The 23,926-nt window shown below is 41.2% G+C and overlaps 1 protein-coding gene across 14 annotated transcripts in view; it reads right to left on the bottom strand.

The window, feature by feature from the left end:
• Positions 1–7,541: 7,541 nt before the first annotated feature.
• The window catches only part of AMPH (amphiphysin), a 120,792-nt gene continuing 104,407 nt past the window's right edge, over positions 7,542–23,926 (bottom strand). For 5 of the 14 annotated variants that reach the window (XM_037386516.1, XM_037386524.1, XM_037386527.1 and 2 more), the window contains 5 exons: positions 18,957–19,013; positions 14,695–14,844; positions 13,171–13,437; positions 11,261–11,362; positions 7,542–8,722 (listed from right to left, as the gene is read on the bottom strand). In XM_037386516.1, coding sequence (XP_037242413.1) covers positions 8,615–8,722; positions 11,261–11,362; positions 13,171–13,437; positions 14,695–14,844; positions 18,957–19,013 — 684 coding nt within the window. In that variant the 3' untranslated portion in view covers positions 7,542–8,614. The remainder of the gene's footprint in view (positions 8,723–11,260; positions 11,363–13,170; positions 13,438–14,694; positions 14,845–18,956; positions 19,014–23,926) is intronic. The other 9 variants (XM_037386518.1, XM_037386520.1, XM_037386525.1 and 6 more) reach the window with 3 other exon arrangements.

Below are 23,926 nucleotides of genomic sequence, written 5' to 3'. Positions count from 1 at the left end.
CAGCCTGGTGACAGGGAACTGCCAGAGTTTGACCTCAGCCCCCTGCCTGGTCTCAGGCCAGCTGCAAAAGCTCGGGCTTACAGAGATGGAGAACGCCCAGCCCTGCAGCAAGCTCAGCTGGGCACATAAGTGGCCGGTGCTACCCAGCAAGAAACATCTCTGTGCTGAAGTGCCTGACTGGAAAAAACCCCAAGCACAATTCTTCACCCTATCCCCAGTCTCCATCTGTTTTGCTTATTGATTGACGTTGTAAGTTCCTAGGGATAGGGACAGTTTCACTGTGCATTCTTCTGAAGCACCTAACACAGCAATGGGTCAATCACAAACCAGATATAACCATGACAGCAATCACAGTAACTGGATTTGTTTCCTGCTAAGTGTTCGTTTTACTACATGGGGGATCTCGATTAAAGAGTGGTCCTGAGTTTTGTTCACAGATGAAGAGCAGCCTGGTTCCTGCCTGGAGTATGGGTAATCAGATTGTATCCAGGAGGCAAATGAGAAAGGGTCAGACTGAACGTAAAGGAAACATTATTTTCATTGATTGAAAAAAAAAATGTTTGAGAGAGGAAAGTTTGGAGTTTTTCAGGACTAAAGCGAAATACTCACTTTGATGTATTTTGAAAAATATTGTTACACCTTAAAGCATGCAAAAAGGTGTACTGAAAACTTATGCATTTATTTCCAGTCACATTCATAGCTGGAAGGAAAGAGAGTGGTATCCTGTTAATAGCCCTGGGCAATCAGGACTGTAACGTCACCGCCAAATTCTCTGTCAGCAATGAAAGCAAAGATATTTAACTCTGCCCTCTTCAAAGTCAGCACAAATCTCTGCAGCCTTCAAGCATTCAAACTGGGTGAAAGAAAACAATCAATTTTGGAATCTGTCATATTAATGAGAAACTACCACAACATTCCCAAGGTGTTCCTCCTGTTATGGCCTGCCTCCAGAGTTATGGCATCTGGTGGCCATCTGGTGATGGACTCAAGGCAACTCACCACACAAACCATTCGGTACTTCCACAGGGCATGAGAGTTTGCTCAAAAGAAGGTCATTTCTGTAAGAGTAAAATCTTTGAATAGCCAAAGTAACGTTACATAAAACAAATGTTGTTTACATAAAAACAAGTATTGTTGTTCATTTGCTCATTCATCATGTGAACATAATTGGATTAAAATTTCAAACTCATTCCTCTTCATTTCTTTATTAGGAAGAGTTTGAAATCCATTGAAAAATGGTACTGTCGCAAACCACTAAACGTGTGAAGCTCTGCCAAGAGCCTCTACCCCTGGAAACCAAGTTGTTTCATCAGAGCATCTTCTCCTGTGCTGATAAAACTCACTGCCTGTTGTTTACCAATGTTCCCAGGGCTGATGCAGAGCGAAGTGGACTGATGCCAGGCCCACCTAGGAGCCTGACACCCCTAAGGGGAGCCAGAAGCCTCTGGAGCTAACAGGAATCTCCTGCGTTTTAGGTAGAAATGTATTAATACTACAGAATTGGGACCGAAACGTTCCCTTCCATTCCCTGGTTTCTGCACGGTAGAGCAATTTTTGCTCTCTGGAATGTTACCTTGTGGGGCATCAGACACACGGCCCTATATAAGCAATGACCAGGACCTTTAAAAACATTAAAAACCAGGGGAAGACATGCACTTACAGGGAAAGAGACAAGCTGGGGAGGCTTCCCGGAAGCTTCCACGCCTGTGCTGCTGCTCCTCAAGGACTGCAGCATTGTGTGCTCCCAGGCAAGGAGCACTCTAGGGCTGAAAGAGCAAGAAGACAGCCAGAGTCCTAAACCCTCTGATAGGAAAATAAGGAGACTCACCAGCTGCTGTTACTTCAAGCCTATCGGGAAGTTTCAGGCTTTGACAGCGAAAGGAAAGGGGCATAGGCTCACACCAGGGCTGAAAGGGGATGCATGGTCACGTCATCATGGTGTGAAAGCCTGTGAAGGTGGGGGGTGTCTCTTTTTACTGCAAGGGACCTCTACAAAGTGTTTGGTATTTGAGAGGGAAGAGGGAAAAACCCCGAGACAATCTCTGATTAGTTCCCATTTGGTAAACTGGAAGAGTGGAACAGTCTTCAAAGCACCAAGACTGTGCATTGCGTCCTATTGAAAGGCAGGCAAGAAGCACAAAGCAGCATGCAAAGAGACTGCTGCGTTCAACTCACTTCTGACCCTCAACACTCCACTACTGGACTTTGGCGCTGATGAAAGTCAAACAGTGCAGCACGAACACCTCAGAGCCACAAGTTGAGCCGGGCTTTCAGTCACCCCAGTGAAACCAGGACAAACCACGGGCAGGCTGAACAGAAAGAGGCAGAGACTGGAGGAGACGCAAGAAAATTACAAGGGAAACTAGCTTAAAAAAGTCAAAGTAGTGTGAAAGAGCTCGAAAATGAAGTAATTTTTTGTTTTAAAATGTTTTCCCATAGTTAATAATCTAGCTATTTATTTAAACACAAGTAGATTATAGAATTATTTTAAGCAGAGGTAGCGTATAAAATTATATTTTTGCCTCTTAAATCAAAATTGTCTCTTTGAATTGGACCAGCTGAGTAACTTGTTACTTGATGCAGATTTGCCACGTTTGGTATACAGCATGCGTTTTAATACGTATGAGACGCAAGGATAAGTTGTGTAATGTCTTATGGTTTTGCTTCTGTTATTGCACTGAATTTGCCCTGCGCATCTGCAGGTATGAGGCAACTCCAGATAACGAGAGATACTAATGCTACAAACTCGTAGCTGAAGGTTGAGCCAAATGACAGCTAATTTGGTAAATGCAAATGCCATCATCTACCACCCTCTGCTGGATAAGGAGCAGTAAAACCCTCAGAAGCCTTTTTTGAGCGGCCGTGTAGATAGATGCCACAGAGCATCCATAGGCATGGAGGGATGCTAAGAATTCCTCCAGTACTCTGAAATTTTTAAGCAAAACAGCTGTGCATCGGTCATTTTTATTTTCATGAGTACTTTTTTAGGTGGAGACCAGTGTGATGTTCTTTCTTCGGCTAGGAGATACCTGAAGATCCTCAGCATTTACACAGCCTTTCCTGTAAAACATCTTATAGGCTTAAAATACAGCATTTTCAATCCCTGCCAATGACTATGGACAACTTCCACTTTCCTTTATATCTCTAAAAGACCTTGGGAGCCACAGCAACGTGCCAGGTATGAGGTCTGTCAGATTTTGGCCACGGAGAGAGAATTTTGTATAACTTTCTTATCTGGTCATTTTGTCTTAACCTGCATAACCTATTCCTCAAGATTACCAGGTTTTTTTTGATTCATTGATACACAGACAGATTCTTCCTTCTACCGCAGGTCAGTGTGTTTAAATTTAAAAACGTAACCAGAGAATTTGAATTACCTGAAATAAATGAAGTGTAGGAAACCTGGAGTACATTCACCTTCTCCTTTGTAGCATGTAACTTGGAAACATAATAATTTAAGTATATAACTACTTATGTTTCCAGCATTTTGATGTTCTTTTTCCAATTATACCTTGTACTACAAGCAGCCTGACAAGGCAAATGCAGAGGCACTATTAGTGACCTGGGGTTAGCCTGGCTTGCACAAAAGGAGACCTGAGACTTTTTTCCTCTGAAAGCAGGTTGAGGACACACAGGACTTCTGCATTTGTCAACCCTCTTCAGCAGATGTGGGTCTCTCTGACTCCTGAAGACTATTTCTGGTGGCTACATGCTACTTTGTTGTTCTCTGCATTGCATTTAGCGCCCATGACTGGACAGAAATCCTGCATACACACAGAGGGGTACTTCTACTATTCTCTGGGCACTTTTTTTTACTAAAGTTTCCTTTAGCTGCTGTTAAACAGCTGAATATGTGGCACAATTCCCTTTGGGATGATTTCACCTTTGCCAAACTAATGTTAATTATGAGGTCTTCATGTCAGTTACAGGAGCCACCATTTGGAAAGTGCTGCAGTTGTGCAGTGATTGAACAGGTCAGCGTGAAGACATCCGTGCAAGAGAAACACAGATGTATTTGAAATGTGGCCAGAGACAGGGTATGCACAAAGATAGCATCAGAGCTGAAGTCACGTGGATAAAGACCTAAGAGAGGAACCTTCGAAAATTTACTCTCATCATACACCTATACATTTGGTGAGATGCTGAGTCCAGAAACATAGCCCCCTTCATATTCTCTAATTCTGAACCTGGACTGAGAAAGTGCCTTTTTCCTAAAATTCCTCTTCTTAATTAAACAGAATTTCTTTACACCAGGAAAAGAAAACCAAAACAGAAGCAAAGTACCTGCCACGCAGTGTCACCAGCTTGCTCGCACAAGTCCATTGCAGTCCCCTCGTCTGCTGCAAACGTCTCGCCACCAGAGAGCACATCAGAGCCAACAGTGACACTGCTGATTCCAGCTGGCTGGAAAAAACACCTTCACCCTCCTTTGTGCTGCTTTCAGACATGTGACCTTGCTTAATTAATTGAACTAATTTTGTAGCTGGGGATTGGCTTATCAGGTGGTGCTTCATCAACTGTGACCTTAGTGTTTTAAATACAAAAAGACAGACCTTTTAAATTAATTTTAAAAACTAAAAATGAAATCCGATGTTGTCCTTCAAGCAGCCAGCTGCGGTGGCTTGGAGGCTACTGTAGTACTTGTGGCTGCTATAGCTGTAATATTTGCTCACGCTTTGCCTGCACATGGGTGTGCAAGAGGGGACAGCTTTGTAAACTGTTCCTACAGCCAGTGGCTGCTCTTTCCTAACTCCATCCATCTAACCTACCCATCACGGTCACTTTCTTTTGATGCCTTTGTTCCCTGTGTCAGCTAGACACTAAGAAATTTTCATTAAGCATGAGCATAATGAGACTATGATTTATGTCTTTCCAGCATTAGGGCATCAGCAATCAGGGCATCCTGGAATCAAATGCCACGGGATCTGAGCAGGACTGTACCTCCCCTCCAGCCTCCCCTCCCTCCTCTTGTGTCAGGGACAGGTGCACCCAGCTGTGAGCTCTGAAAGAGGTGGAGCAAGGTGGGTAGAGGAGGAGGAGGAGGAGAACAAGCACAGAAGTGTCATTCAGCTTATGCATTATTCATTATTCGTGAAAGGCTGTAAACCAGACAGATGAGCTGCAAATACACAGTTCGTTCACTCACATGAAATGCTCCTCCATCTTCAGCTATTCCGTCCTGCTTCCAGGGGCCACACTGTGCATAATCAGCCTGCGGATCAGGAGACTGGGTCCCTAAATCTTTCAAGGGTTTATTTTATGTAGAATTAGAAATTACAGCTGCTCTACAAGGTTAGTAGTGTGCGCTGTCTTAGGCATAAATAAGTCTTCAGAGAAACAAAGATACAATGGCTTATTGTTTTAAAATCACACTGAAAGCATGAAATTTGGTAATTTGCCAAGTCCAATGTGATGTATTAATCAGAAAAATCCAAGAAAAGGGAGAAATAATTCTGGGCTAATATAACTCCAGGGGGGAGGGTATCACTGGTACGTAACAGCAGTACAATACTGGAAAGAATTTCCTTTGCTTGCCCTAGAATAAGCTTCTATAGATGTCAGAGAAATGCACTTATTTTATAATATTCATCTCAGGACCTGCAGACATAAAGGTGTCTGAGAGAGAAGTCTGTCTAATAAAGCTAGAGTAAGAAGAAATCCAATACGAGAAACAGTTGTTAACCCAAAATGATAAATACATTTCTATTCATGAACTCCTGTGAGAAAGGAAAATTAGGAAAATTATCGTTCTGGCTAACTTTTCAATGCCCTTCCTTTAACATCTATCATCTTAGCATATGGAATTTTGCAAGGAGTTTTAACGATGTAACAATAATTCTCGTCATCCTTCCTGCAAGACATGTATTTGCTTTGTGGCCCTGAGGTGCGTGCGTGAGGTACAACAATGTACTTCGCGTCAGAATGGAATGCCATATCCACAGTAACCTGCAGCACTTAAATGACACAGGCATCATGTGCAGTAGTATGCCTTTTAGGACACTATCAGTGCATCTAATAGCTAGCAAATAATTACAGTCCTTGCAGCAAGATGTGGACATTTGATGGGTTTTGAAATTATATTTTTCTTTATACTGAGGTGGAATTAAAAAAGGAAGAGTAGAGTGAATAAGTATTTCTTCAGAGCATGTCAGAAGAAACCATGAAGGCTCTTTGCTGTAGACTTTTCCTGTGTATATACAAGCCCAAGTGTGCTGCAAACACCTTACCAGTAGATTTAGCACATCGACCTGTACCAAGGACATTAGAAGAATCAAGGCCAAGGGTGTTGACTTCGACTTGGGTACTTCTAGCACCAAGAGGGCAATAATGGTAACTACATACAATCAGCGTGCAGTTCTTTACCCCTTTTTTACCTTTATTTCTTTACCCTTTACTACAACGGGTAAAGAAATGCTTTGGGCTGATCATAGTGTCCTCTGCTTCCTTAGGGTTACAGCTGTCACAGATGATGGTCTCACTTGATTGTAGGCCCCCATCAAAGAAGCGGCAACATGGCATCCGTGGGGAAACTGGGGCTCCGTTGTGCCATGCTGGTCTGTTGCAGTGATCTGTAGGGCGGCTATTACTGAAATGCAAGTGTTGAGATGTAGTTAAGCAGGAAACTAGCCTGGAGGTCATCAGAGTCTCACCATAGATCAGGTGTAATAGGTTCTTATGACCACCTCAAAGTGGTGCACTGGAGTCTGGAATTTATTGTGACACATTAAAACCAAAATAAAGTTGTTTCCCTGGGGAGATTCTTGGTCCTGGATCACTACTGACTGCCAAAACTGTTGAAGGAATGAAGAGAAAACCAAAGAGCTTTCCTGCAGCCTCCTTAGACTCCAATTGCTCATTGTGACATTTCAAAGCCAAAATCCTAGCTATTACAGTTGAGTCGTTCAGCTTCTTCACAAAACACGGTTATCACTAGACTTGCTTTTGAAAGCTGCTGTATTATGAAAAATAGAGAAACCAACTTTCCTTCTGTTCCAGAGCAACAAAAAAATCTGTTTCTGAAATCTGAAAATTTAGGAACAAAGTGGAAACAGATGTCATGTGCATACAAAATGAGCTCCCAACCAAAATATCATGAAAAATAAGTGAATTGCTAGGAAAACATAGATATTCCTAAATATTTGCAGCTTCCAGGCATCAGCAAACACAATATAGCAGATTCATGGAGAACTTTCTTTCTACACAAAATAAGTGGACAAGCCAAAAATTACTAAGAGGTAGCAATCTTCAGTTGAGTGACGGTCAAGCAGAAACAAGCTCCCCTGGTGCTTGTGGACTGATACTAGCTGGCAGTCAGAGTCTGGAACAGGAGGAGCAGCTAGGAGACTTGTCGACCTGTGGTTCAGACCTTGTGGAGCTCTGGCCATGACTAGGGTTGAGAGCAAGAATTTAGATGCTGCACCTGCTATGCTGTTTCTTTGGAAAAAGAGGTATTAAAATAAGATTAGATTCTCTAACACAATGTGTCAACTATACAGACTTCAGTGTTACAAAACTTCAAAAACACCACAGATGAAAACAGCTTCTTTGGATCAGAGGTTTATTTTTAATGACACAGCACTGGAAAACATAAGTTACAGATGACTTTTTGATACAGGATACATTATATATCTTATTTTAAAAGGATCTGTGAAGGTACACTGCATAAATACATATAGTGAAAATATATTGTGTTTATTTCTTCTCAGAGATTAGTTCTGTTTCTTTTTTAAAATTTATCCAGCCAATTAAATAAAAAAGTATAGATTAGCATCATAACAGCTCCCCCTCCAGATTATCTCATTGTAACTACCGCAGCTGGAAGAGGAGACTGAGCCATGCCTTCTCAAAGGTTTAGCAGCTTTGAACATGATGTTATTCATCATCTCAGAATGAAAATTTCACATTACAAACACAGATACTGTATCATGTTTTGGCAATGGAGCAGCTAGTTTTGCTTTGGAACAAAACCATTTCCTGTAATGCCAGACAGTGAAAGAGCAATGCATGTACTGATGATACTACACAGCCAAAGAACTACGATGATGTCGTCAAAATGCATATATATCCATATGCAGTCATATATACACATAGAAATTCTTGTGTGTATATATATTATGCATGTCCAAAAATAACATTGAAAAATGTTGCAGTAGTTAATTATTTTTTTAAACACATGAAACTTATAATAGTTTGACCTCATTACTACAGGATAACTGATTAAATCTTCTGCAGTGCAACTCAATACAATACACTTAGTGCAGAGAAGTTAAGGTTTTGGTATTGAGGAAGCTAATTTCAGATTTCATGGGAAAGGACCAAATACAGGATCACCATAGCTCTGACAAAGCACAAACAAACCTGTCGCCACGTACGTGTGAACAAATAAGGACATTTCTTTTTTATTTGATTTTATTTTTCAATGTACCGCTTCAGAAATTGCTAGCTTAACTGTTTGTATTCATGCTCATTTTGATATGTTTCAACAAGCTTTGTCTGGCGCCTGTCTGTAAACCCTCAACAGTTGAAACTACAAAAAGGTGGGCTCCTGTGTTTCAAAGAGGTTAAAAACCTACTGATTGAGCTTCATACCACGTTCATCTGCCTCAGCAGAGAACTACTCCAGATGGCGTGTGAAGTTCTCTGGGAAAAGTCCTTTATAACTATTTGCATCTCTGTACTGAAGCCACTCGGATTCCTTAATGCCTGTCAACCAGCCAGCCTCCTGCAAGGAAAAAGATAGAGTCTCTTAAACTTCAGGTCTCCCCTCTTCCTTGCTACAAACTTCGGACCTGAAGACATTTCAGAGTCACATGGCTAAAAGATTCAGTGTTCTGGTTAAAAAGCAGCTTCTGACTTTGCACAGACCATTTGCTCTGTTTTGCCAGACCACTCTTTTGTGAGACTGAGTGACTGTGAGCATATTGTATGGCCTTTAGCCCATCTAACCCCTAGCTGAACTCAAAACTGGGTAATCAGTCTTCCAGGTCATCCAGCATTACAGCAGATCTGCATTTATGCAAATCTCTGTTGAGACTTTTTTCAAAGTTGCCACAATCATATCAGTGCACTTGTGCAGTAAGAGCATAGCAGTGGGCCAGAAACATTACACAATACCATAAATGGGGGAAAAAACCCAGTTTTCAATCTGAATTTTCCCCCCGAGGGTTCCTTTCTCTCATCCATATATTGGCAGTCAGAAGAAATAACAGTTCTTGCAGTCTCTGGAGTTACTATCTCTAGAAACTCTAACTTAGTTAATATGCAATTATTAAAAAAAAAAAAAAAAAAAAAGCTGGAAGCCTAAACTAGAGCTTGGCATGCAAAACTGCAAACAAATCGCCAGCAGTCCAAGCAATCAAAAGAGATTTCTTATTGGAAAGTGCGGGGTTCCCTTAAGTGTGATCGATTCTACCTGGAATACAATAAAACCGGTATTTTTAAAAATGATTGATCTATTCTCATCTCAGTAACCCCGCGCCTTGTTCTTTTTAAGAACAGGAGCCAGAGCAAAGCCACAACAAACATAATTTCTAATGCTGCCGTGTTATTATTGCACAAAGAGCACACAAGGAGACAGAGTAGCTTGAACAGATCTTCATGTACACCACTGAGTCACGATTGCTCAGTGGCTGCGTGTGGTGGTGTACTGGCTCTCTGCCCCCAAATAAGCATCATTAAAGCAGATACAGCTTATGCATGTCATTGGCTGGGTATATGTAACTGGGGACATGTTTTAGAAAAGTGTGGAATATCCGAGAGAAAGAAGAGAGGAACAACAGCCTTCTAGCACAGGCAGCACAGACTAGAAAGGAATGAATAGTTTTTACTGGACAAAAATTCAACTGAAGACTAATGGAAAAAAGCCACTGGGTGGGACAGTTTTGCTTTGGATGGGGAACACAGGCTGATGTTACCAGCTGTATTAGAATTATAGTTTTAGACAGGTCAAGTTTGAAGGAGGATAAAGAATAACAAAGATAAAAAGACTCTATATAAATCAACAAAGTATCTGGCAAAAGACAAAAAGATGAAGCTTTATGGTGATGTTAAACATGAAGGGCAAATATGTACTGAGTAATAAAGATATGACCACAATGGTTTCAAAACCAGGAATACATAAAGGTTTATTTTCTCCATCATTGCACACAATTTACTCCAATTAATGCTAATGCTATTTCAACTCACACCACAGGAGAAGAATATACTTCGTGGATTCACCAAGTGAAGACTAAGCGTGTTTAATACATAACATCCTAAGAAAAACAGACTGAAGACAGAGAGCAGATTTTGCTATCCTTACAGCAGTGTCTTTTTCTGCAAATACTGATAATAAAATCAGTTGAACTACCCATGAGGTAAGATGCAGCACAATTTGAATAAGGATAACAGAATCTACCCCTACGAAAAGATCAAAGCTCCCTCGTGAAAGAAAAATCTTTTATTCTAAAAAAACAAAATAAACAAAAAATCACCCCACCCCTCAGTTACTTATCTCTCATATTAAAAGAAAGCTCAGTTGAGATGATGAACACTGGTTATTACCTACTTTTGGACAGCATCAACCATCAAAACAACTTCTAACAGTTCCTAGAACTCATATAGACTTAGGGCATTAGTATTTAGACCTATTTTAAGAAATACTTTTCATTCAGATCAGTGCTCTTAGCTACCTGACTAGTCAGGATTCAGTCCCCTACCTCTCAACCCCCAAATCAATGGGAGACTTTTCACCAACACTACTGGCACTTACAGATGCCCACAAGCAGCACCTCTCCATACCTTGGCTGTAGGACAGCACAATTTGTGTGCAGTCTCAGTGCCCTCAATGGCTGAATTTGTGTTATTTCTCCAAATCCACATGTAAAAACTCCAAACATCTACGGACCACATAATCAATTCTACTCCAATGTTAAGACACTATGATATATAGCAACATCATGCACAATTTCTAAGTCACATTCCATATTAAATCTTTGTGTGCATGTGTGCCTGTATAAAATCCAGTACAAAGTAGCATTAAAAAAGCCCTAGAAAATATGCTGAGGTCAGATCCTGCTAGCAGCATAGATCTGGGACTTTACCAGTAACCAGCTGGGCCATTTAGTCTCAAATGAAACCAAGTACAATAGACAAAATTAAAATCTTCACGTTTTCTAACAGTAATGATATTTTGAATAACATTCCCATTAGCTATAATCTGTGAGCAAAAAGGTGAGACAAAAGAAAAATGTAAGCAAAAGAAAGAATCATGTGCTTTTACCTGATCAGCTGTGGTCTCGGAAGGAATTACTAGTACAATATCTCCTCGCTTTAAATTAAGCTCATCACTGTTAGCTGCCTCGAAATCATGTAGAACTTCAACCTGAAGAAAGTAACACCAAACATACAGACACGATCTAAATGGAGACATTTCTCAACAAAATTGTCTGTTAAATCTTTATTGCAAATAAAAAATAAAAATCACGTGCCTTTTTTAGGCAAACATATGGCTATAGACAGGTACAGTCAAATCATTAATGTTGACATTGAGTCATGTCAAAGTTTTCTGTTCATATCCTTGGAAGCAGGGACATCTTAAGTAAGTCTTTCTGAGAGTACCAAAGGAAACCTAAGATCCTTTCCCAAGGTTACAGTATTTCAAGGACAGATGATACTGCAACACCACACAACTCCTGCCTCTCAGACAAGTCCTGCACCCTTATTCCTTCTGTGTAAGGAACTTGCTTTCATTCCCCACTATCACTATGAAATGTGAGAAAGGGGTGGCAGGATTTTGCAAATAAAACTGGGAAAGGCTCCCAGGAACTGATATTTCAGGCTCACTCTCATTCATTCTTTTCTTGTGGCCACTGGATATTACTCTTGCTGTAAATGTCCATAGAAGTTTGAGTGGGACGTACAGCGCCCATTTCAACAAGTGATCAGAGACAAGTAATAGGAACCCTACTTAATGCTTGCTGTGGAAAGAGCTCCCTTTCTGGGCAGATGGGTATGCCAAAAATACCTGTCATTCAAAGGGCTGATTATTAAAACATTGGCAGGATCACCATGTCATTGTGAACAGATAATTTTAACTAAATGGTTCTACCTCCTTAAGAGAGATGCTATTCTAACTTTCTCAAAGCACAGCCAGGTCCATGGTAACTCTGCAATAATGAAAGAAAATGGCATCAAGAACCAGATGGCAGGCATGTATTCTACTTCTCCTTATTTATGTCTGACCCAAGAGACCGTGATGAAAAACAAAAGATGAACTACATCAGCATGTCTGAGTCAGAGTTGTGTGATACTGTTCACCCTGACCTTAATGTTATTCTCAAAAGTTTGCTGAAAATATTGAGCAATGAGAAAAGACCAAGAAGAATGGCATACTTATGGAGTGCTATGGGACTAATTAGTATGAACTGTGCAAATTATAATAGGAAGCATGTAAAGTTCATCCATCCTCAAGGAGCTTTTCTGCTGCTCAATGATTCTAAAGTGAGACGCATTATCAAAGAACTTTGTGAACCAGGAAACCCTAGGGGTCTTGCCAGCCAAGGAGAGAATTTCTCTTATGCCTCATTAAACTTTTCTGTTTGATTATCCCAACAGTTTATAATTATAGTATTACTAAAGTCACAGAAACACATTTTGGCTTCATTACCATAAGTTGTAGAAGTCCCATGGGTTTCAACAGAACCAGAACTTCCACTATAGATTTTCAGGCCAGAAAAATGCCAATTTTTTAATATTCACAGAATCATAGAATGGTTTGGGTTGGAAGGGACCTTAAAGATCAAATACATTGTTAGTATATCAGATATATAATTAGCATATATTGTACAATATTGCTGACTAACTCTGTGGCAGTGCCGTTTTTTTCAATATATTAACTTTCAGTAGTAATTTGGTGAGATGAAAGGGTTCTTGCGCTTCAGAGAGTCTTACAGCTACATAAGGATATGCACAGCAACAATGGCGTGCAGAAAACGTATCTTGTCAGACTTCACGTATGAAGCAACAATGCAACATTAAAGCTGTGTTTGTGTGCATCTGTGTGTGCATATGCCTGGCTGTTAAACTAAGCATCCTTTGGCCACAAGAAATCATCACACTACCTGCACAGACAGACACATCCACAGAAGCTAGATCTGAAGGGATGTCTAAAAGAAGAATGAAGAAGCATACCTTAAAGAGAAAGCCAGGTGGCATTGCAGAAGCTGCTTCTTCTGCTACAACAGGCTGATCTTGAGAAGGTGCAGCCTGGATTTCTTCAGCAGGTTTTTGCTCGCTTCCAGCTTGGGGAGTTTCACTGGGAGAAGCGTCAGTGCCCTGAGTGCCCATCTCTGCTGAGGCATCTTTGGACTCGTTCACAACAACTTCGTGTTCTTCTCCCTCCCCTTCATTGTTTGATGCTGGCTCTATTACTACTGAAGGGATGCTGCTGACCTTTTCCTGGGGGAAAAAAGCAAAAAAGCACCACAAGAGTATTTAGTACTTTATTCCAAGCAGGAAAACACAATTGTTTGTTTATTGCACAAGGCATATATGGCAATGAGGATTTCTTTCTTCTCCACAGTGGCTTCTTACATTAAGACAGAAAACAGTACTTGTGCAAGAATATAAAGGAGTAATCCCTTCCTTGTTTTCACTGTTCCCCTTAGTCCTCCTAAGTCTACTTTCTGTATTGACACAAATCATTGCAGAAAGTAATAAAAATACTCTGCAGATAGTTTGGGTTTAATTTTCAATGTGCATGGGAATTAACAGGCCTTTCTCCTCCACTCTGCTTTCAACTTTGGGTGGGTTTGGGTACACCCAAGCTCCAGGAGCCACTGTCCTGTATTTCTTTGGGAATTCAAATCAGCAGGATAATAGCAATATAAAGGTGATGAAAGAAGGAAACATGACCCATTTCTGTGCCTGATTGCAGGGATTTCTCCTGATTTACAGCAATGTAATCGGGAGCAGAGAAAGCAAAAAGACTAAGGAGGTAGCATCTGACCAACAGTGAAGCCTAGGAGAAAAAGCATTTAATGAAACTTGTTGGAGCATCCAACCTGAAAAGAACATGTTAACTGATCCTCTGCCTGACCATCCTATCCTGGTGCAGAGAAGAAATAAAACATGCAATGACAGGAGGTGGCAACTGGCTGCCCAGCTGCAGGATCAGCTGCAGGAGCTGCTGTAGGAGCTGTTCCCCAGCTCTTCAGAGGTTGCAGAAGGCAGCAGCCAGATGCAGATACAAAGCTTGACCACCGTGATTTAAATAAAACAAAGTAACGCTATTGATAGGACATGGTGCCAGGGGACAAGAAAAATCAGTTACTTTCTTTGCCTATTTCTCCTGAAAGTCCCGTTAGGTTATGTGGTAAAGCTCATCTCCACAGAGGACCACAGAGAGACAACAGCAGGAGCCCAAACAATGTGCTGCCCATGCTGCTCCCAGGCCCATCACAGGAGCCATCAGTGCATCAAGTCCCATCTCCACAAGCTCAGGGGAGCACTGCAGCACAAAGGCAAGCACAGGCCAAATTAAGGACTCAGAAGTGATAACCTGTGTGGGCCCATCCCAGGGCTATCCCAGGAGAGCCTCAGCCTTTGTACTTGTTGGACCTGGCGGCACAGAACTACAGCAGCTTTGCCTTTCTCGGGCTGCTGAATCTGTCCCAATTCCCCTAACATGCTCTCCCATGCACCGACACGAGTCACCTGAGACACATCAGCCTCCTTTTCTTCTCCCTGAGGTTTGTCACCTTCAGCAACACCCTCCTGCTCAGTGGTAGCAGTGCCATCACCAGCTCCTGCTGCCACAGCCACACCGTCTTCTGCTGCCGCAGCCCCCTCGGTGACAGGTACCACCTACAGACAACAGGAGGGAGGGACCTTTCAGGATAGCAGTTCTGGATATCTGCTGAAGACACCATGGACCAGCCTCTGTTCTGTGGCCTCCCTGGGTGGTACCAACACACGGCCTTGGTTGCACTTGGGTTTCCTCCTGATTTGGGTGGGGGAGAGCAGTGCCAGGGGCAAGCTTGTGCAGGGAAGTTAACAGGTGGGAGAGGGACATGTATGAAACCTCACTAAGGCACCACTTAGAGTCCTCAGGTGTTGCTAGTGGAGTAACGGTTTGCCAAGGTGCTAGTATTTTTCCCTTCTCTTGCTTTCAAGCTGTATGGTGGAAGAAATTCACCACAGGTTTTTGCTGAGAAGAAGGAGCTTGCAAGCTGTCCAGGTGTCCACAGTACCCTGCTGGTGAAGTCTGTTCTTGGGAAGACACTCCAAGCCTTCTCCAGCTACTGTCACCTACCTCTAGATCTGAGCCGACTTCAAAAATATTGCCTTAATTACACACTCCTTTCTAATAAAGAAACTTGCAAATTGGACTGTATCAGCAGAAGAAAATATATTCTACAGCTGGATAAAGATCAGAAATCTTGAGATTCCATCAGATATCAGAAAAAACCCCAACCATAAAGATATATAGCTAGGTCAGTATAGAAAAAAAAAAGAAACATACATAGAAACCCATTCAGTCTGGGTACAACTGAACCATTTGTAATCAGTCCACGCTGAAAAGTTAATGCATGTTTTGTTCCAGTTCTTGAAAGGCTGATAGAAAAGTGTCTGCCTATAGATCAGTGTTGAATCCTTCATTTAGAAGAGACTATTGTTCTAATTTACCTGTCACCCTAACATTTGTATTGGTATATACTGGTATATGCTTACAGTAGCATATAGGACATATACTTACAGTGGATTGATCTTAAGGGTTGGAGGGTAGAAGGTAATTGACAACACTTATTCTGTTAATCCAATTAACTTCAACATGGAATTTTTCACGTACAGCAGTTATCACCAGTACAAAGTAAAAACACTGAAGAAAAATTGTTTTCTGGGTACCAATGTCAAGCTACAGTTAGCAGAAATACCTCTGATCTCCAGTTAACAGCCTGATGCTCTTTGTTTCCTCGGTTTGACCTTTCCTCCACAGATGAGGCTAACTCAGCTATCTGACCTCAACTTGACCTACCTACAATTGTTCATGGGCACTCTTCAGGCATTATTTTTTAGCAATAGCTAATATTCAGCACTACTCCTATCTACTGCTATTAATTGATGTGAGAAAGAAATTCTTCTGGAGACCTTGAAGGCAGAAAGTACTACAGGGTTTTGTAGAAATCACTGGAGAAGCTTTAGTATAAATTGAAAACATTGCTGATGAAGGATGCTCTATCATAAAAAGAAGTAACACCAAAAGACATGGACGGACGTTGACATGTTCTTCCGTGACTTGCAAGGCACGCAAGCCTGCCATTCATAGTATTACCAATTTTAGCAGCCTTGACCCAAGAAGATATTCAAATAAATGACGAGTGTAAAAAGCCCTGGAAGAGGTTAGTAGGAAAGAGGGGGAACAGAGCGCATATTAGATGGATTTTATACCATGTGCTTCTAACAGCATTCTACAGAAATCGATCTCGCTGTCTGTTGTGATTAGGATCAACACTTCTCTTCTTTTTATTGGATTTGTATAGCCCATTTTATTTCACTAAGGAGGAGAATACTAATTTACATGAATCAGTTATCAAACGCCCCGCAGTGAGAGGGTGACACTCTCACGGCCTGTAGCCATGAGTCACTGAATGTATACCACAGCTCACTATTGCATAATCATGTGCTCTTGTTTCTTAGCGTACAAAACCAATGCAAGCTAGATGATTAAAAAAAGCTTTCACAAAAATGCATGTAGGGTAGCACAGAATGAACCTCCCTATCAGCCTCAAATATAGTAGGGGGGGGGGGGGGGGGGGAAGGAAAAAAAAAAAAAAATGAGGGAGGCTCATTCCACTGAATTAATACCCAGCTATGGTGAACCACTTACTTTCATAGTCACCTGTATTACCTTACTTCATATTTAAAACCAATCCTACAGATCTCATTTCCATAGGTCACCAATAATATTAGACTGTCTTAATAGTATGCCAAATTAGCTATCTCTAGCAGTATTATTTAAATTGAGACAGTTGTCCCACTACACCAGCCACACCGGGGACAAAGAAAGGGTCACCCAGTACAATGAGGGCTGCGATAGAAGAACCACTTGACTGTTTTAATTGGGCAGAAGCGAATGCTTCTTTACCCGGGATGCAGCCGATTCACACGGTCGCACTCTCCTCCCGTTAATGTTGCTGTCAGCTCAACACAGTTCCGCAGACTGGGCAGCGGCAAGAATGAGCCCAGGGAAAGGAGATGGAGGGGTGCTGAGCCTGCTGCTGGGGGTCTGTCAGAGGAGCTCCCTGAGCTATGCCGGTTCTCCAGAACCGAAGATCTCACCCCACGGCTGGATTTAGAAAGGGACTGGGTAATTTTTATGACAGTTGATTATAACTGCAGCTAAGCTAGCTAATATGATGTCAAGAGGAACTAACCATCATGCTTTAGGGAATACATCAATTGCTTGCTAAGTCTTGGAAGACTTTTGGGGTAATTTGTTATGCAAAGGGATCACCCCCCACTGAAGGTCAGATATTAGCTTAGCAAATAGCTTGACCCCCTACGGCAGCTCTTCTGCATACCATAACACTGCTGTTTTAAACAGAACACAGGGTCAAACTCACCAGGTAAGAGACCTCAACTTTATAAGGACAAGTGGTATTAGAAAAAGGGGAAAGATTTCAAAGACTTAGCCTTGGTGCTCCCAGGATAGTGAGGAACTTCTTCTGTGTTTCTTCTTGGACAGGACTTAATAGCAGTGCCAAGCCAATGCTAGAGAAGCAACACAATGCTCTCTTGCACTGTGTCAACACCGATCTGGGCTAGATCTACTACTCCTGTCCTATATTTTCTTGCTAGTGTAATTCCACTGATTTCTACGTGGATGTGGCGACACTGTTAAGGAGTATGGCACCAGTAAGTCCCCAGCTCACTTCCCAGCGAAACTGGGATATCCTGGAGCCATAGTTATATTCTCAACTCTAGGAGATTCTAGGGGTCTAACAAACCCCAGCTGGGACAGCTGGACTTCCCATGTTCTGAAACCAACATGCGTGGAGACCAGTTCACAGTTTTTGTATACATTGTGGCACCAAAACCAGTAACAGCAAAACTGGAGGTTGTCAGCACCTCCAGATACAAATCCTAAGTGATGAATAACTAGGAGTTACAATACCTTTCTCAGTCCCTATCCCTGCATTTACTATGTACCCATTCCTCTGCTACTGCTCCCTGTGCCTCTTTGAACACATTATAGTTTCACGTTATCATGGAAGGATTCAGACCAAGTAGTTCTATCACCCCTGAAGAAATATAAGCAAGACACAATCATTCCAGCCCACACATGCGCAGCTTAACGTATGTCATTGAGCTTTTCCGATGCTTTGTAATTTGATTTTAACTGTATCTAACTTGACATAAGATTTGTGCTTTAGCAAACAAACTTGTAACATGATTATTTTCACATATATGTTTCAGTTCAGGGCATGTTGTGCTAGGAAAAAATGATTAATCAAAGCCGGGTTGGTTTTTTTTAATTTGTTTTGGTTTTCTTTTTATGCATTTTATGCATAAGATTTTTGCAAGGAAGGCTAGGCAAACACATTTATGGAAAGTGTAAAAAGTATTATGCAACATATTTCCAAATGTCAATAGAAACAGCATTATACCTTTTATTATTATACATTCTACCACAGAGCTGCTTAGTTTGCTGTCCTGAAATATTTAACACTCTATACCGCTGCAACAGGCAGTTTCTAAGGCAGGCCCTGCACTGAACGAGAGACACTCTGCTGTTAGAATATATACTGCAGATGCAGATACATCTGTGCAGCATTAGAATACATACTGCAGCTAGGTCACAACTGCATCATATTGGCCTGCATATCGATGACATGCAAATGAGAAATTTACTTTCTGCCATGATTCTCTGAACGATATTAAAGCACAACCACGCTCTTGAGGCTGATCATAGGTACCTTGCTTTCTTTCTCAGCAAGTCCAGTTGTCTCCTTATCCCCTGCCTCGACACTGTCCTGTATAAAGAGGAAATATGGTCATCACCTTACTCATGCTGAGGCAATGGATGCGGAGAAGTTGATATGAATCAAGCTTAATGGAAGCACAGCATGTATGGGATGCAGTGAAATGAATGGCTGGGACTAAATGGGATTCTATACAGCAAAGCAGAAAGATTTGTACTGCCACATATAGTCTGAAATAAAAGTAGTTATAACCTAAAACCCAACAAATAAAACCATTTATATATGTCACCATCATCACGCTCTAAGTGGTAAGGACTATTTACTTTCATTATCAGTATTCTTGTAACAGCACCAGCTTTGAAGAAGTTTGTAGTAAGCACCAACCCACAACACTGCTGACCCTGCAGCTTCCAGCAAGCTCAAATTTCTCTCACTTAAGAGTCAAACTGTTCCCATTATATCCTGCTGCTGCCCCTGCAACTCACCAGTTTCAAGGTAAACTTTCTAAAACGCTTCTTCCACTCATGTTGGACTGCAACACTTTTAAAGGGGCTGTTCAAAAGAGGTGGGTCACAAAGTTCATCTTTTTTTGCAGAATCACCTTTCTCTAGGTCCATATTCAGTGGTACACGCAGCAGGTGCCTGACATTTAAAAAACTAGACGTATCAGTGGTTTTCCAAATCTGACACCCATTTGGTGCTCAAGGGATCAAGTGCACTGAATGGTAGTGGGCTCCCCCCAAACAGTACTTTTGAGAGCACAGATGCCGTTTAACATTAGGTCCTTTTATACAGAAGGTAAACAGTCAAAACCACTCAAATTCAAGCCTGTTTGAAACAGTTGGAAGTGCTTTTTTTCTGTTCGGATTTGACTCCCTGCAGACACAGGCTATTTCTAAAGACTCTCTGCTAAGGAAAAACAAATCAAAACTCCATTACAGAAATCCACTTTGCTAATAAATTTTGAGGCTGTTTTGCAAACACAGCTAGGTCAGATCTTTCAAAAGAGCTCTACGTGTCAAGAAAGTTATGCAAATGTAGGTATTGGCATGGTAGATTGGACCATCTGCTTTAGCAATCAGAAATTAGGAGACCTCCAGTACTCAGGCTCCAGCTAACTGCATTCATGCCCACAACTGTCACTCCAAAATTTCTACAAGTTTCAGTTGAAATGGTTCCATGTTTATTTTTTAATAAAAGGATGCTCAGTTATAGCCAAACTTCGTAGCACTCATGTTTTTTTCTTATCTAACCTTCTAGTATCGCCGGCAGTCATCTCATAAGCCCCAAACGTGTCCAGATGCCAGGGCAAGGCAGCTGCTGACAGCGGTGTTTCCATAGAAACCTCTCACAGCTTTATCCCATTAAAATTACAGTATTATATAACCTTTTTTTTTTTTAATGATTAATTCTTTTCTTTTTTTGAACCTGCCAAGCCTCTGCCATGGGGTCCTTGATTTTATAGTAAGTTTGAGGAGACTGTGAAGGGTCTTAAACAGAAAAGACAAATGCAGCAAAATATAGTTATTTCTTACTGTAGCATTGTACATATGAGTCACCCACAGAAGTCTCACCTTTTTTTTTTTTTACAGTATGTTGCAGAGATGTACACAAATGTTTCTATTGCCAATAACAGCTTTACGTCCAACTGCAAGTTGGCAGATAGATGCCTTTCCTTTTACTATTAAAAAGTGCTGATTTTCTGCCATCAGCTACATTTACAAGTCTATTTGCCTTCAGAAATGAGCATTATCCTGCACTTTATAATCAGAAACATGCCAGACTGTGCCCTTCTCTTAATAATACTCCAGCAATATTCTCGGGTAAGAATCCCATCAGCCCAGCTTTGGGCCTCCTGGCAGAAGAATCTAATATATACATATACATATTTTTAAATGAGGACTGTTTTCAAGGCTGACTGAAAGCACAGTTTTGATTTGAAAGAGGAAAGTAAGGAGTGCTCCCCTTGCTTCCCAAAGCTTGGGACTTCCCAAAGTTAATTGACTATTGTGCACTAGTCAAATTAGTGGGGTTTTGCTTTTGTTTTTTTATTAGCTGGAAATTGGAATTTTGTGGATGGTGGGGTTTAAGAAGTGAGGCACAGTAGCATGAAATGTACCATTTTTAGGACATGAAAGCTAGGCTTTCATGTAAAAAAGATGACTGAAAAAACATGTAAGTAATGGTTCAGTCCCATAAACAGAGAAAAATCTGCTTCTGCAGACTTCAGCAGAATGACACTATTCAGTTCTCTCCTGTATACAAGAGCTATGTATTTTTAATGGCCTCATGCTCCATCTCTGCACTTAGCTGCACGCTCAGAATTTGGAAACAGTTGACTGCTCTTCTGTATCTAACCATTGTATTGCTCTCCCAAATAACATGCTCTGCCATTTGGGCATCGTGAATTGTACTTACAGTGGGATTTGACCACAATGAGATACCCTCAAAGCTGCAGGCTGTTTTCTGGGCTCAGCTGTACTTGCTCAGTGTCTGCAAAGAGCTTATCAGGAGGTAGTTTCATATATGCTTACACACAGCTTTGAAAACCACAGTATTTAGCTGAGTGTTTGACTGCTTTAACGGGAGAACATCAGAGCCCAGCCCAGGCAGGCATCAGACCCAAAGCGCTGAAAGGCTCTTTCCAAACTAATGAGCATAATGGAAGTCAAAAAGCTGATCTCTGAGCTATGTCTCACATGTAGGAGAAGAAAAAAGGGCAATAAGATTTCACAAGCTTTCACTTTATTATAATGTCCTCATGTCATCTTTCTTTGCATGTGAAAACATGATGTGGTGAAAGGGGTAGTATTATTTGAAAAAGTAATAGATCAGCGGTTAATGCATTATATCTCTTAGACTGTACTCTATGGATTTTACAGCTGCCTTTGGGGATGCTACGGAAATAAGGATACAACTGTTTTGCTGTGCAGAAGTCCATGCAAGGGCTTTTTACCATGGTTAACTTTGCTTCTGTTGGTGCACATGGTCATTCTCTCCCTTTAATTACCAAACATTTTATCTCCTCCTCAAAAAAGATCAACTGTTGACAGCTACTAACAAAAACTTTATTTGCTCTATGGCATTTGAGACCTGAAAGACCAAGAGAAAAATAGGTTACAAGAGCCCAGGCAGCAATTCTGATGAGCTCTGGCTATGAAGTCTTGGCAAACTTGTTCAGGGAGACTATGAAACAGCAACTAACTGAATTCAGAACTCCCTGGCCGGCAAGTGGTACCCTACTCCCTGGACCATTCTCTCCCCGATTTAAATGGAAACCCTACCAGAAAATTTAATGTGAAGCTGCTACAATGAAGAATGCATACCTCAAATTTCTGGGATTAATGAGGTGTGACAGGAAACTTACCAGAGAAAAATTAAATTGATTAGTAGCTGTCACTCCAAACTGGAGGTCACTGAACTCAGTAAAAGATTTCCAGTAAGAAAGTATCTATCAACATTTTACAAGTCCACTTTTAAAGTAAACTGTCATTCAAAAAGCAAACAAATGCAGCACTGCTGTCAAGCAATGATACGTTTTCATCTGCAACTCAGTGTACTTTTTCCTTAGCTTTGATCATATTTATCGTTAATCCTAATCTTCAAAACTCTTCTTTACAAGTCCTGGAAAGCCCTTCCCTGAAATAACAACCCCTCAGAGCCAAATGCAGAATAACTCCAATTCTGACATTTTCAAAATCAGCACTTTTACCTTATTTTCCCAAATTAGCAAGGACAATTTCATACTCAAAAAGTAACAGAAACCCAAGCACAAACCTAATCAAAACGGTTTAACTTCTCTTTAACGCCTATGGTCTTGCTCCTGGATTGCTCTTAAATTGCCTGGCTCTTGCACTTGTTTCTCCCTGCCTTTGTCCCAACAGCTTTGCAGTCCTGTGTCTCGGCTGACAGACCGTGGACCCAGAACTTCTTGTGGACAGTCAGGAAGCAAAACCAATCATCTAAAATGGTCGTGCCGGCTGATGAGAGGACGCATGGGGCTGCAGCCACGGCCTGTCATTTAATTAGTGCTTAAGATGTGCAACTGGCTTCAGAACATTGCTTTGTCTTAGTGAGAGACAAATAGGAGCTGGCTTCCTTTTAGAAAAATGGTGAACTTCTCTTACAACTCTTTTCCTCCAGTAAATCCTTACAGATCAAAGTAAAACCACCTTTTCACTTTCATTAGTATGTGTTCTTCCACATTATTCCCTGCATTCACTCATGGGAACAGGAGAGCTCCAGACCAATGACTGATTTCCCATCCATCCTCTCTCCACCTCCCCTCCCTCGTTCTTTATTCCAAACTATCAATTTTACTCTGACTAGACATGAGGCATTCTGGATAAGAGTTCGACAAAACAATGTGCCTCAGACAGGCAATTTAAATATTTGGCTTACTATAGAGTTGACAAGTTATTACAGGGATTTATATCAATGGAAAAGAAAACACACAGGAAGGGGAGAGCCTGGTCTCCAGAGACCATGGGGCTTTCTTCATTCAGTTCTTTTACTAGAATGGGATGATCCTGAAATCACTTGCTCCAGTGTGGAACAAGTGGAACAAAAGAAAAATTAAAGAAAATTATATAAATACTCAAAATTCATGCATAATTTTGTGTTTTCACACATAAGTGTAACCAGAATTAAACCCTAAACATAGCCCTGGGGAACACAAGGGGACTGCTTCCCTCCATAGCTGCAATGCTATTGCATTTCCAATGCTATTCTCATACATGGAGAATGGAAAGGGTTGGACAAACATAAGCATTTACCTTCCCTTTCCCTCAAAGTCCTCCAGAACAGGCCACCAAGCACTGTCTCCCTTTCCTTCTACAATAAATCATTTATCCTCTTTTAGGAAGATGTGAGCAAGGGAGAATTAGTTAGGCAGGTGCTACAGATAAAGTTCAACCTGCCTTTTTGTACCGTTTGTGCTGGATACCACTTTTTACTCCCATGGC

The sequence above is a fragment of the Falco rusticolus genome, chromosome 4 (genome assembly GCF_015220075.1).
Source record: "Falco rusticolus isolate bFalRus1 chromosome 4, bFalRus1.pri, whole genome shotgun sequence".
NCBI classification, from domain to species: domain Eukaryota; kingdom Metazoa; phylum Chordata; class Aves; order Falconiformes; family Falconidae; genus Falco; species Falco rusticolus.
Note: the sequence above shows the minus strand (reverse complement) of the source record. Positions and strands in the feature narration are given on the sequence as shown.